This window comes from Pleurotus ostreatus (genome assembly GCF_014466165.1).
Source record: "Pleurotus ostreatus strain PC9 chromosome Unknown scaffold_6, whole genome shotgun sequence".
In the NCBI taxonomy this organism is placed as follows: Eukaryota; Fungi; Basidiomycota; class Agaricomycetes; order Agaricales; family Pleurotaceae; genus Pleurotus; species Pleurotus ostreatus.
In genome coordinates, this window is record NW_023503161.1 from 2425020 (window position 1) to 2439155 (window position 14136).

A 14136-nucleotide genomic window follows, 5' to 3' on the forward strand; every position below is an offset into this window, starting at 1 on the left:
CACTTATATGGCCTTTTTTATTTGTTATCCCTACCTGCTTTCGCACATCAATTCGCTTTGCTGTACCATTCGTTCATATACCATCGCATTGCTATCGATTTGCTTTCCTTTTGTTTTGTTCCACTCGAGTTTTCATGGTATTCACTTATACTTTCATTCCTTGGCACAATTGTTCGTAAAACATCTGATGTGCGACATCCCTTCTGCTTAGACCATTTCTTCTTTCATCGTCACTGAAGGCACAAGTTGCAGTCCAATGCTTTCAGTAATGCACGGACGTCTACTATGATTATCTCGAACCACCGCAATAATATGGTCTCCCCTGACCGCTAGGGCACACATTAGAACCAGATGATATAGGCAATGATGGGCACGGATGCTGACTTCGTGAATACGTCAAAGTTGTACTGTGCGTGGATAAATATACGGTACGGACATAGGAGGAGGAGAAGGGCCCCAAAATGCCGAACGCGCTTATTCATACTCTGATTTTCGGGATATGCCGGTGCCGCGAAACACGGCGCAAGTTGTAACCAAAGGCGGTTGTAACGAGGGGCGTGGGAAATGACTGACGATGTACAACCAAAAGCGGTTGTAACGAGTGAGCCAAGGGCGCTATGGATCGACCGGCAACTTGCGAAAATGTAGCACAAAAGTCACCACGCTGCGTGGTTCACCTTCTTTCCCCCAATCTGCATCCTTACAACTTTCGCTGTCGGTTTTCCGCCTTCAGTAGTTATTCACGATATAGCTACTTACTTACATAACATATATCTCTCTGCGTAGACTCGCTTGTTTTGATGTTCGCAAAGTGTACGATGCTCGCAGTGCGTATACTACCTACAATGCTTGGAATGCGTAGACCACCCGAATGCGTGCGCTATCCGCAATGTGTACGATATGTACGATGCCCAGCTGGGTACGTAGACTCCCTTATGATGTTTAGGATGCCTACAAATTCTACACTGTCTACGCTGCCTACTCCCCTTATGATGCCTAGAACGCGTAAGCTGCGTACAGTGCTTAGAATGCGTAGGCTTCGTACGACGCACAAATCGCCTATTGGCTTTATGATACGTACACTCTCTGCGAGCCCTTTGTCACGCACAATGCTGAGCGGACGCGTGCACGAGGTATGCGGACAAAGCAAACCAGTGGCTCCGAAGGAAAAAGCGTAAAGGTATATAAGCAGTCCGATGCGTTGCCTCTTCATTCTTCCCTCCCTTTGATCCATTTACGATTGTAACTTTCGTCAAGGACTAATCTTGCTCTAATGTCCTTGACTTACGCCATCGAGCACAACATCAAGGTTGGCGCAGGGGACTACATTAAATGCTTGGCATTTTCGTCCAAGGATACTCATATTGCGGCTGGAATTGGGTCCTCAGTTTACATTTGGGAGTTGCCCAACGCAAAGTTGACTCTAAACAGTCCCATTGGCAGCCCTGTCACGGTTTTGAAGTGGTTCGGCGAGAATCTTTTACTTGCGGGATCTCTTGGCGGAGCTCTCGTCATGTACGAAATGGAAACCAGTAAAAAGGTATGCCACCTTTACTACGATTTTTCAATAGTAACTCATGTCCTCTCAGCTCGTAAACGTTTCCATCGTAGCTATACCCGGTAGCACAATAACACATCTTGCATTCTCGCCAAACATGCGTAAATTGGTGGTGGGCGGTGGCCACACGGTAACCGCTTGGGCTCGGCAACGCCCAACGAAGGACAACCTTTGCTTCCAGTGGAAATACCACACTGTACTGCCAGACCCAATTGCGGGTGGCAACCACCTCGAACTGAAGGCCGAGGTGTCTGGGCTCCACTTCCTGGATAACGAGCAAGTGGTCATCTGTTATCGCCAACAATATGGCATTCGGTACGTTCGTTGTTAGTGAAGTTCATTGGTGTTGACTTGGTCTCTCAGTTTATATAATTTCAAAACTGGAAAAGTCAGCCAGTGCGGAATACCCCACGATGCTCCCATGTACGTTAGAGCATTCCGTATCAAGCTGGCATACCTAACTACATGTCGCTCAGTGACGCCATTTTCATCACTCCAGATGGCTCGCGCGTTATGACTCCCAACCATCAATCAGGCTTCAATGTATACGACATGCAGAGCGGCGGGCATTATCATCACTTTGCTTTACACGCGCAGGAATCCCACTCTCCACTTCCTGGAACCTTCATCCATGCCGGGACTGTCCTTGTCGGAGGCTACAACAATGAAATTGCCATGTGGCACGTAGGCAGCAAGCATCGTCTGCCGTCCGTTGAGGTAAACGGTGCCGAGCTTATTGTTGTAAGTGGTGTGATTACACTCCCTACATAACGTGGCATTGAGTCCGTTCTTCTAGAGCAACCGTGCCGCTGAAATAGGGGACGACGGTGAGACACCCCTCAGGCTTGCAGTTGCTACTACGTCTTCCTTCACAATACTCCGTGCCGAGCAGATAGGTACGGACGCCTCCAGGAGAGTATCTACTTTATCTCTTTTGCTGGAGAACTACACGGACGAACTTGTTCTTGTCGTCATCGTCCTTGGCATTGTCGGCGTTTGTCACTGGCAGAGTGTACGATTGCCTGAACTCTGGTCCTTGAGCGTCTGAACATCTTTTGGGGGACGAGCTGCCGTGGAACAGTCATTTCGAAATTATGTTCTATTACTATTTTCAATAGTATAAGTCTTATACTGTCGTCTTGATATAAGACATGCTCTAGGTTCGGCTATGATCCTAGGATACTTAAATGCCTACGCTGCCTATGCTGCCTACGCCGCTGTAAATAGGGGCCCACACTGGGTTGATAGGCATGAAACCGGGAGGCATTCGTGATGTATTTGTACCGGCACATCTTGCTTACAATCTCAATCCGCACAAGGGGAAGGATATTAATATGAGTTAGTGACCTTGTTCCTTTAAACGTATTCGACTCACAGACTTGATAGCATTTGAGCTGGTAGAAATAATATCAGCACGCGGAGATGAGTAGATGAGTACTCCAACTTGACTAATCAGAATCATGTAGTTTAGTGCTGTCATCCACTATGTGTTGTTTTCAATATGGAAGCTGTGCTGTACGTGGTCGAATCTACGCTAATGGTGATCGGACGTGGGAGGAAGAGAAAGGCCTACAAACTGTTGAACTCGCTGATTTGAATTCATATTCAATATTCGGATTGTGCTGAGGTAAGTTGCAACCAAAATTGGTGTGTAGGAATGCGTAAGCACCCATGGAGCGCTGTAGGGATCGGACCGTACATAACTTCCGATACATGGTTTGTCGTACATATTCTATCATTTCGTTTACTTCTTGATTTGGTCCGTTATGAGCTGCGGCCGCATTCATTCTTAGGTATTATCTTACTTACTTACACATGCACATTCTGCATGCCTAGTTACATCTACCTATAGTATAAAGTAAGAAGGAAAGAGGGAACGCAATCCGAACGCCATATAACGATTGGTGCGACCAAAAGCGGTTGTAGCGATTGTTGCGACCAAAAGCGGCTGTAGCAATTGGCGCAACCAAAAGCGGCTGTAGCAATTGGCGCAACCAAAAGCGGTTGTAGCGATTGTTGCGACCAAAAGCGGCTGTAGCAATTGGCTCAACCAAAAGCGGTTGTAGCGATTGTTGCGACCAAAAGCGGCTGTAGCAATTGGCGCAACCAAAAGCGGCTGTAGTTGGTCCTGGGCGCTACGGATCGATCGGCAACTTGCGAAAATTTGCCATAAACGTATAGCCTGCGAGGTCTGTTGGCTTCTTTCCCTCCCACTTGCATCCTCACTTCAAATGTGGTTTCCCACCTTGTACATCTATACGATAGCCACGTAATATATTTTTCAACGTAGACACGCTTGTTTTGATGTCAGTTTGCACTTCTGAAGCTCACACGTACGGAGGTCAGAATGCTAAAGCACGCGGTTGGTGATGCCCAAGACAGATACGATGCCTACGATGCGTAGGCCACTGGTGATGCGTAGGCCCCTTACAAGGCTCAGGGTACGTACGCTGCGTATGCTTGTGTGGGGGTTAATAGAGAAAGTATGACCCCAAAGCGAAGCAATATAATCGGACCCTCATACTTGCGTGCGTCCAAATGGAATGCGTAGACCACCTGAATGCGTAGGCCACCTACGGTCTTGCCTTATCAGATCTGATGATTGAAATCCCGCTTCTGAGCTCATGTTTCTTTCGATTCGTCAAATCTTGGAAGGTGGAGCGCGGAACGCGCTTCGATTTGAACGTTCACATCCTCAAGGCCTCATGTACATTTTCATTAGGACCCCAGTTCGTGAAATGGAAGTATGACACTTAGCAGTCTTTTTCTATTCTACGCAAGTTACAGCTGTGCAGAACGTACGTTTCTGCTGCGGAAGCTCTAGAAACAATCGTTCTGCGCAGGGGATCAAACCGAACCTCGATTCCTTGCGTAATGGTCATGACTCATACAAATACACTCGCCCCATCATCTCCTCGTTGTCGTCGGCGTTCTCGGAGTGCACGTGTAAGCCAGTCATCGTCGGGCCGGAACCGCCAAGACATCCGAGGAGACGCGATCCCGCGCCGAGCCGTTCACCTATCGTCAAGTTTGAATGTTCCAATCTCGATGTTTGAACGTTTGAACCCCCAAGGCCTCATGCCCCCCGCGGGTCGTACGATAACTTCGTTCTCTCTCGTCCGCTCGCTGTTTCTGCTCACGAACAAACGTTCCAGAAGCACTCATTCTGCGCTGGGCGCTCCGGACTCGGCAAACTGCGAGTCTTACCCATTCGGAAGTAACGAACGCCTAGCCCTTGTTTGGTTGTAACTCCAGTCATGTCGCACGATGAGTATGCCATTCAACAGGAGCCTTGCAGACTGTTCAAGAAGTCGTTGCCCGCCAGGATCAAGAAAGCGATTTCGATTTGCTGCGATTGTGCTGTCAAGAAACCCGAACTGTGCCGGTTTGTTGGTGAGTTGCATTGCATCCATCGGATTGAATGAACTGCTACGAGTCGCAAACAGGCCTCCGCCGCGTCAACACCGCGAAGGAAACAGTTGACTTCTTCGGTGGAGGGTATACATACTACAATCGATTCCAGTATCATTCAGCTTTCCACACCCCACCCACACGTGAGGAACTCCTGAAAATTAAGGTATGATCAGGGTGTGGTCGGCATTTAGAAGTTCTGACAGGTAGGACCAGAGAGTGTTATCCGAATGTCTTGCGTCGAAATTGAAGCAAGAACTCGATCATATCGCGGGTCAAGATGTAGTTCTAGCACGGTGTAGAACTATGGACATCAAGTTAGAGTGCGGTATGTATACCATTAAGCCCTCTTTTTCACGAGCTCATTCATTCGCTTCAAGATAAATGTTGCTGGGCCTTCTGCATAATTGGCTACATCTGTACTGACTGTGGGAAGGAATTTTGTCCTCCATGTGTTGCAGATGGTCGCCCAATATGCTCTCACTCCAACTCTCTCCGTCTTTTTTCCATGATCGACCCCGAGGACTTACGGTCGTTGATACATGACATGGAAGAGGTAAACATGCAACCCCTTCCCTCCTGGACGCACGATTTCACCAAGGAAATCGACCCGCTGATGCGCACCATTCCAACACTGGCGCCGAATCCCACCATGGCCGATTTCGACGTAGCTTGGGCCCCGGGTGTCCCTCTGTTGATCGAAGCTACCCCGGAGCCTGGGACTTTGCACCGATGGACGAAAGAAAAACTCGTCTACTTGTTCGGCTCAAATCCTTGCCAGATCGAGGATTGCGAAACAGATGGTGAAGAAGACACCACTGTGGCCACATTTTTGGAGATGATTTTCGGTTCAAATGTCTGTACCCGACCTCTGAAGCTCAAAGTAAGTAAGATCCTTTCATAATCAAACTACCTCGATGACACGATTTCAAGGACTACCCACCCAATTCCACGTTTGCGGCAGAATTCCCTACTCTGTGCCGGAGTTTTCAATACAATCTCCCCTTCCCTGCCGTGACAACTTTCCATGGCGCCCTCAATATCACAAACTATTTCCCTCCTGCCTACAAGGTCGCACCTGACCTCGGCCCAAAGGCTTATATTGCCACCGCCAACGATTCCGATCCGAGAACTAACCAAGGCACAACTCGATTACACATGGACCTTTGCGATGCTGCCAACTCCATGCTGCCAGTTGACAAAGATTCAGCGGCCCTTTGGCACGTCTTTGCTCCTGAAGACGCATCCAAGCTTCAGGAGTTTCTTTGCTCAAAGCATCGCGACACATCAAAAAACCACATCCATGCGCAACTCACTTATCTAACGCCTGAAGACCTAGTCAAGCTAGAGAAAGACTTTGGTGTACGTCCTTACGCCTTCACCCAGAAGGCAGGCGAGACGGTGCTTATACCCACTGGTTGCGCACATCAGGTAAGAAAGATCGAATAAATGTGCGTATCATGGATCATACAACTCGATATGCAGGTTCGGAATCTCACAGCATGTGCAAAAATAGCTGTAGACTTCCTCTCCTCACACAGTGTTAAGCGGTGTACAGAGGTGTCCGAACAACTGCGGGAAGAAGGTGTTCATGGCAAGAAAGATACCCTTGAGTTCTGGAACCTCATGCTCCATGCCTGGTTTGCTGTTGACTTGGTGGACGTCGCCAATCCGGAGTCACAAGTCTATAATTCCGCTGGGCATCTTGGGGGTGTTGTTCATGATGATGATCCCTCTCTTCCTGCTGAACACCCATCTCCTCATCTTCAAGGACAACTCGCAATGGATCCCATGGTCCCGACCAGTGACCCAGTTCATCGTCCCGAACAACATCTCCACGAACCTGCATTGCACCCCCAGCCTAACACCCACGAAAATGGACATCCATCCAGCGACAACATACCTCCGCGAATTGAAGATCATCCCAGTGACTTTGCGATGCGTCTCATAGACGACTCTGGCACCAACGAACCGACGACTTCGGGTGATTCTTTCCAGTTTGTCATGCGGGCTCATTCAGGGGCTGTTGTTGAGCGCAAGGAGAAGAAATGTGCCAAGTGCCAAAGATCTTGGAGAGAGTGCAAAGGTGCCAACGACCGATCAAAGTGTCGTGAGCCATGCCCTCTCTGCAAAAAGGTTGAGTGTCTCGGCCCGGATTCATTGAAACCACAACAATGCGGGCAGCCAAGGAAGAGGAAACGAGGGTAGTGGTAAACTAGGAACGTAACAACATCTAACCACATCATCTTCTCTGCGAGTTTGATCTTTGATATTGTTTTGCATACATTGCGGAATATGATGACTCACATTTGCTGGCATTATTGCATTCAAGACCTCCACTGAATCCTCCGCCGCCATCGGCCCCGATGTTTCAGCGACACGGTCTATCAAGCATCAACAAGCACCACCCGTACCATGGCCAGTGACTACAATCTCGACAATGTTTTCTGTCCCCGGGTCTTTGCGCGCCGCCTGGATGGCAGATGCCTTAATGCCCTTGAAGAGCCCCCTAGATTCGCCCTGCAACCGCTTTTCTGCTTGTGAGTAAGAGTACGCAAATCGTCCGAAGCATGCATAGGGCCCAAGCAAGAACCAACTGTTTCGTTGATGGCCAATAAGCAACGTAGCCCAGACGCTTGGCCACCTTCCCCCTGAAAGCAGGGACCAGTTTGGAGTTTGCGACGGCACTGTAACACTCGAAGGCAAACAGGGGCTGTACCAATCGATAGCATAGAGAGTATGACTTTGAACTGTCACAAAACTATACAATTTCAGCGAACTGGACTAGTCATGGTTGAACCGTGAATGCCATTAATATGACGACTGTCGCTTTGGCACAAGTTGCAACCAAGAGGCGGATCATTTTTACATCCATTTTTGGCGCAAATTAGCACGGACCGCTCGGCGCGAGTGCGTTGCAACCAAAAGTGGATGCATTTGAGTATATCCGTTCTTGGTGCAAACAATCATCACGGTATCCATTGTATACATGTAGATGCCATAGCTATGCATACAATATATAGGATGCCCCACTGTACCTCATCTAGTCTCTACGGTTCATTCGCTGTTTACGACTTTACGACGCTGGGCTGCGTATTCTTATCTCACACTTCAATTGTGTTCCCCACCACCGACCTTTTCGCACCAAACGACATCCAACACTCCTCAACTGACCCTTCGAGTCCCCAATATCAATCGCCACCTCAACTCGACCGCTGACTACCCCAGCGTTCATGTTATACGTGTCGTAGGCGTCGTACGCTGCGTATCTATCGTAGGTAGAGAGCAACTTACGGGTTGCTGTTCGTGGAGAGATCAATGCCGGTAATGACGCGATAACGGCACAGGTGATGGGGAGGAGGAGAAAGGCTCGCGAACGTTGAACTCGCTAACGAACGAACACTGATATACGGAATGTGCCCGTGCCACGAAAGTTGCAACCAAAAACGGTTGTAATGGTCGGCGCGGGTGATTGGCCAGCATGATGTGCAACCAAAAGCGGTTGTAACGTGTTGGCCAGCGCTACGGATGGATCGGCAACTTGCGAAAATTTGGCATAAAGGTACACACTGCGCTTCATTTACTTTTTCCTTTCTCTCCCACCTGCATTCTTTCGACTTTCGCCGTCATATGTGGTATCCCGCCTTCAGCAGTTGGTTATGATAGTTACTTTTCACATAACATATACCTCTCAACGTAGCCAAACTTGTTTGATGTCCGCAACATACAGTATCTTAGGAATATCACAAGAACTCTAGATCACTCCTACGTACGATTCTCAGAATACTTAGACTACCTACAATGCTTAAAGTGCGTAGAACACCTGGATGTGTGGGCTGGTGCTCAGAATGCGTAGACCACCTGACTGCGTGGGCCATCTACGGTGCTTAGAGTAACTATGCTGCCTACGCTGCCTACGCTGCCTACGCTGCCTACGCTGCCTACGCTGCCTACGCTGCCTACGCTGCCTACGCTGCCTACGCTGCCTACGATGCCTACGATGCCTACGATGCCTACGCTGCCTACGATGCCTACGCTGCCTACGCTGCCTACACTGCCTACGATGCCTACGATGCCTACGCTGCCTACGCTGCTTAGAGTAACTATGCTGCCTACGATGCCTACGCTGCCTACGCTGCCTACGCTGCCTACGATGCCTACGCTGCCTACGCTGCCTATGAGGACTCTGAGCGGCCCAGTTCCTGATTTTCGCATCAGGGCAGAATTCGAAGACGTCAAGGCTCTCGAAACTCGCAATTCGGACAAGGTAGCAAGCCTACTGGAGGAGCAGGCTAACACCTTATCCAGCCTCGAGGAGGCACGAGCGAGGGAGAGGACCTTGAAGCCTGGATCTGTGCTAGGTCGGCGAGGGAGAGGACCTTGAAGCCTGGATCTGTGCTAGGTCGGCGAGGGAGAGGACCTTGAAGCCTGGATCTGTGCTAGGTCGGAGAGCGATGAGGTGCAATACGGAAGCTGCACGCGAGAAGGACAGGAGCAACGTTTCCACGAATTGAAGGCCGTTCTGGAGGACACCGAACGCCAGCTCAAGGATGTGCAGGCAAGCGTGGATGTGGGCAATACTGATGCCATTGGTTTACGGGAGGGGAGGCAAGCACACCATGTTGAACGCCTCCTGCGTGAAGACCTCAGTGCTGGCAGGACCTCCCAAATTAGCTTCGAGCAACGATTGGAAAGTTCGGAACAACTCGTCGCACAGACAACAGTCCCGAGAGCTTGTCTCTGATTGGTTCTACGTTCGGTGCTTCTTGAGTGCTTCTTTGAAGAAGATCCGACAGGCGCTCACGCGAGGTGAATCGATGCACGCACAGCCAATAGGAGGGCCTCAAGCGGAGGTAAGATGGAGTTGCACTTATGCCAGTCAACGGTTCTGTGGGCCGTCGACATATGTTTGAGACCTCACCCTCCGCGATATATCCGAACGCACCAGCTCACCACGAAGAGGTCATCGAACCGCAGGGTCCCCCTTCTCTGTTGCAGCCAACCTTGACCTAAACCCGCGTTCTCAAGTGGTAAGCATTAATACACATTTTGAAAGAGACAGGAAATATCATATATACCACCAATGAATGAATGGAAGAGGAATATAAACATATATGTCTCGTTTACGTTTGGTCCCGATGTCGTGTCGAGATGCCTGCAAGAACAAGACATGGACTTAATATGTAGAGCACGCTAGGTAGGTTCGGCCAATATCTCCGTAAGGCACTATTCACCTCGTTCCGCAGGTCGTCGAAGACGGCTACGAATTCTTCGCGAAGCGCCATCTCGTCACTCTGTTCTCGGCCCCTAATTATTGCGGAGAGTTCGATAATGCAGGTGCTATGGTAAGCGTAGACGAGACTCTACTGTGCTCCTTCCAGGTATGTATCTCGACATTATATGTCTACGTTCTGAATTGACTTTTTGATATAGATATTGAAACCGGCCGGAAGAAAGCCAAATACGCCAAATACCCTTACGGCGGTATGAACATGGGACGACCGGTAACACCACCTCGTAAGCAGAAGAAGAAGGATGGTAAGATGGGTTGAAGTCGCTCAGGGAGTTAGACTCTGTGCTAGACTGGCCCTCTTGCCGGTACCTTCTCCGGATCTGCTATTATATTAGGACGACCCTCTATTTCCATGTTCTATCGCTCCCTCTATATATATATATATATATTTGCTCCCACTATAATAAGTCCATGTCATGTTTTTGCAGGAATCTCGACACTACATCGGGACTAAACGTAAACGAGACACCACGGTCATTTCTCATAACCTGGCGAATTTGCTCCATAGATTGCAAGTCCGGACTCAACCCTCCGTGCATCGTCAAAATTGTCTCATCGACGATTGCAGCGATAGGTGGACAATTGAAGCAATCCATGGACGTTTTCCATAGCTTGATATTATATCGACGTTTACCTGAGAGAAAGTAATAAAGGAGTTGGTCTTATGTGCATACAAAACCCACGTACATTCATCGTAGGACCCGTATATTCTGTTGATACTAGCACATTCGTGATTGCCGCGAAGAATGTAAAAATTTTGGGGAGATCTTCTTCGAGCTACTGGTACCCGCTGAGTTTACTATTTGGTCAGCCGTAGGTAATATATGCTTTACGCCTCGTATCACTGGATTGAATGGGAGTGAGACGGCCGGTGGGGTATCTGGATTGGGCCTGATAGTGGGTCTTGATTTCAAGATGTAGGATAGTTCTTGTTGCGAAACTCGAAGGTCGTCCAAGAATGCAGAAGGTAGGTTTTTCGGCTGATTTAACCCGTGATCCCAAAGATGAGGGTGCGAGAGTTTGATGTGAAGAAACATAGAATATTTCCAGAGGGATGTTGGGTGTTCAGAAGGGCAGACACGGCAACGCACGGGTACATTTGTAGATGGATGCCGTCCGGTTGTTTGAACAGCACGGCCAAGCACAAACGGTCCAGGCTAACCTCATTCTGCATCGTCGTGATCAAAGTCTCGCAGGCCAATATCTTCAATGCGCCTCATCTCCCAGCTTTGATCGTTAACGCGTACGTAAATCGACTGTCCGCTTTGTTCCTGATCCTGGCCGCTCGACATGCCGCAATCACTTGCCATTGCCTCGAGTCTGTCCACAAGACGTAGATTTCGATAGGTGCAGCCGTATTGTCCTCCGTGGAAGTCTGTCTAATTCCATCGACTGTTCAGCCACATGGTGAGAAAAGCGGTCGAATAACCGAATATATGATGCCTACCAAACCAACGGTAGCTCCTGTGAACTGAACGAAGAAGAAAGCACTTGTGTAGCAGAAGCCAGCTTAGAAGGTTTGAGAGCTCTCATAAACACTTGATATGGAGCGTGGAATAGCATCCCAAGGCCAATTCATGCAAGTAAGGGAAACGTCACATAGGTGGACAGTTTCGAATGCTCGTCCAACAAGGTCATCAGGCCTATAGTAGCTACATCTATTCGTTACGCGTTGATTTACAAACAAGAAAGAGAACATTCAACAAATAGCTAACTGTTTATATCACTTAAGTCCAATTAGTAACGACGCCTGAATCTACGGAGGACGACTTACAAGTGGACACAAGATGTTTTGGCACGAACACGCGCTCCCGAAGCGAAGATCGCGGAGCCTTGTCGAACGTATCGGTCGTTCACGTAAATGTGGGCGGTTACAACGCCCCTACCGTGTCGGTATCCTCGAATGGTAATGTGGGGTTCGCGATCTTCGCTTCGATGGCGCTCTTTACTGTGCAAAGTTAGGCAAGGACTGAGGAAGCGTGACGAGAACTTACACGATGATCCAACATTGCAGGCGTCGAACCGGATACCCGAGTCGGTTCGAGATTGCCTGCATGATTGCTGCTGAGCGCAACCACTCCATCGCGACCCGAATGACGTGCTCCCGCGTCGTGGACCCCCTCGAGAGCAGGGTGCGTATAATTCGAAGTTGGGTCATTGATACAGACTAAGGAAGCCCTTAGTCACGTCGTCCATTGTACAGCGCAGGCCTGACCTTTGATGATAGGTATGAACGAGACGCGATAGTAATGGAGGAAGGAGAGTCGGAGTCAATGGATAGCGGTGGAGGAAGAGAGGCGGGGTGAATAGAGACGGTGAAGGAAGAGAGGCGGGTTCGGCGGTGTTGGGAGGAGAGTTGGCATGGGATCGCGCCAACACCGTGGGGCGTCTGTGTTCGCGAGACGGCCCACACGTCTCAGATTCGAGTTCCTCCCCAACGTTGACCTTCGTTCCCTCGCTCGTCTCCGTAAACGTCAATTTCGCGCCAACCCAAAATTTCGCATCCTCTACGACGCCCTATCAACGCATACACGACTTCCTCCGTCCCTCACTTCGGCCCATTCCAACTCACCTTGACTCTCTGTTTCCCTCTCCCGTCCATCCTCTTCCAACGCCTGAAACATCCGGTGAGCACCCCGTTGGCTCGCTAGACTTGCTCATTCCTTTATCACTGAGAGGTCGTCAACTACCACTAGCTAGCTACAACTCTAGATCCAGGTCCCCCGAATCCTCGACGCGCACGCAGGTAAGTAGCAATCCAATATGTTCAAGGCCTATCTAACTCGGTACATCGTTTACTAGTTGCTGGCGCGACATTCATCGGCTTACTGCCTACGGCCGCGCGCGTGCATGAACGACTCCTAAATTCCACCTACAGCGCGAAGACGGGTTCTTCACATCTCTCGCTCGTTTCATTTCCACCCCGGCCGTTCCTATTCCCATCCCGTTCACCCACCTGCCCATTCCTTCGTTCGTTGATCGTCTGATCCAATACCCCTTCTCGCCCCGTCGTTGGCCCTCTTGTACCGACACCCGTTCAGCCCATTTAGTCACTTCCTCAACGATATTAGCGTCACCTTGGTTCATGTCGTGTGTATGGTACGGGGCGCAGTATGTTCCCGTTCGCGTTCGACGTTATCTCTAGTTCGACGTTCGACGTTTCTTTTCACCATTCCCTCGTGCGCATTTTGCGTAGCGTTCGCTCGTTCTACAGTGCGTGGTGTCTTCAGTTAGGGACGGATTGGAATATACAAGTTCGGATGAGGTATTCCCTTGGATAGCCCCCTGCAGTGTATGTGCTTTCTGGCCTCTGTTTTTTTTTTGGACGTGTCGGCGAGGTCACGTGATGTGCGTTTGAACCCGATATGGATGTAACATACCGATAAGATATCTCTTGAATATCTATTCCTGATATTGATCGTCTACCACGGTTTCATATTCCCCACATAACAAAATGGTTAATACATATTTAATTTGCCATATACTATTCCAAATATGGATCAAATATCCCTCCTGTATTTTCCTCTGAATTCTTCAAATAAAATGACACATAATGATCGAATATTAATACCTATGATATCCCGTTGATTGAGGGGAAAATAGTCAATCAATTCAATGGATAACCATCGGATATCTCAGTGACTATTTTATGGTAAATCGTGAGAATGTATGTAATGTATATTTTAAATGTTTTCCTACGGCTATAATAAATAATGTCCTTATAACAATCCCGCTAATATCGGATCGGTATCGAACAAACAAAAATCTGTAAACTACATATATCCAGTGGGTTTATTCCTTATCTATATCTAGCTAATAGTTTATTCTTCCCAGGCTTCGATAACGATTAATACCGACATACAATCTGCATAAT

The 14136-nt window shown here is 48.9% G+C and overlaps 4 protein-coding genes across 4 annotated transcripts; 3 read left to right on the top strand and 1 right to left on the bottom strand.

Moving 5' to 3' along the window:
* Nucleotides 1–1273: 1273 nt before the first annotated feature.
* Nucleotides 1274–2606, top strand: PC9H_008990 (uncharacterized protein; the record flags this gene model as incomplete). The annotated part of the gene is made up of 5 exons (XM_036778497.1): nucleotides 1274–1540; nucleotides 1590–1873; nucleotides 1922–1981; nucleotides 2035–2299; nucleotides 2355–2606. The coding sequence occupies 5 exons, from the start codon at nucleotides 1274–1276 to the stop codon at nucleotides 2604–2606; spliced, it is 1128 nt and encodes a 375-aa protein (XP_036629925.1).
* A 2209-nt stretch (nucleotides 2607–4815) lies between these two features.
* Nucleotides 4816–7188, top strand: PC9H_008991 (uncharacterized protein; the record flags this gene model as incomplete). Its single annotated transcript, XM_036778498.1, has 7 exons — nucleotides 4816–4951; nucleotides 5005–5135; nucleotides 5186–5297; nucleotides 5350–5852; nucleotides 5903–6400; nucleotides 6455–7079; nucleotides 7154–7188. 7 exons carry the CDS (start codon nucleotides 4816–4818, stop codon nucleotides 7186–7188), a joined length of 2040 nt encoding a protein of 679 aa, XP_036629926.1.
* A 1679-nt stretch (nucleotides 7189–8867) lies between these two features.
* On the top strand, nucleotides 8868–10459 carry PP1_4 (Serine/threonine-protein phosphatase pp1; the record flags this gene model as incomplete). The annotated part of the gene is made up of 5 exons (XM_036778499.1): nucleotides 8868–9323; nucleotides 9372–9618; nucleotides 9665–9822; nucleotides 10216–10350; nucleotides 10403–10459. 5 exons carry the CDS (start codon nucleotides 8868–8870, stop codon nucleotides 10457–10459), a joined length of 1053 nt encoding a protein of 350 aa, XP_036629927.1.
* A 1378-nt stretch (nucleotides 10460–11837) lies between these two features.
* PC9H_008993 (uncharacterized protein) lies at nucleotides 11838–13349 on the bottom strand (the record flags this gene model as incomplete). Its single annotated transcript, XM_036778500.1, has 7 exons — nucleotides 11838–11920; nucleotides 12037–12094; nucleotides 12149–12210; nucleotides 12257–12382; nucleotides 12431–12779; nucleotides 12835–12877; nucleotides 13219–13349. 7 exons carry the CDS (start codon nucleotides 13347–13349, stop codon nucleotides 11838–11840), a joined length of 852 nt encoding a protein of 283 aa, XP_036629928.1.
* Nucleotides 13350–14136: the final 787 nt, after the last annotated feature.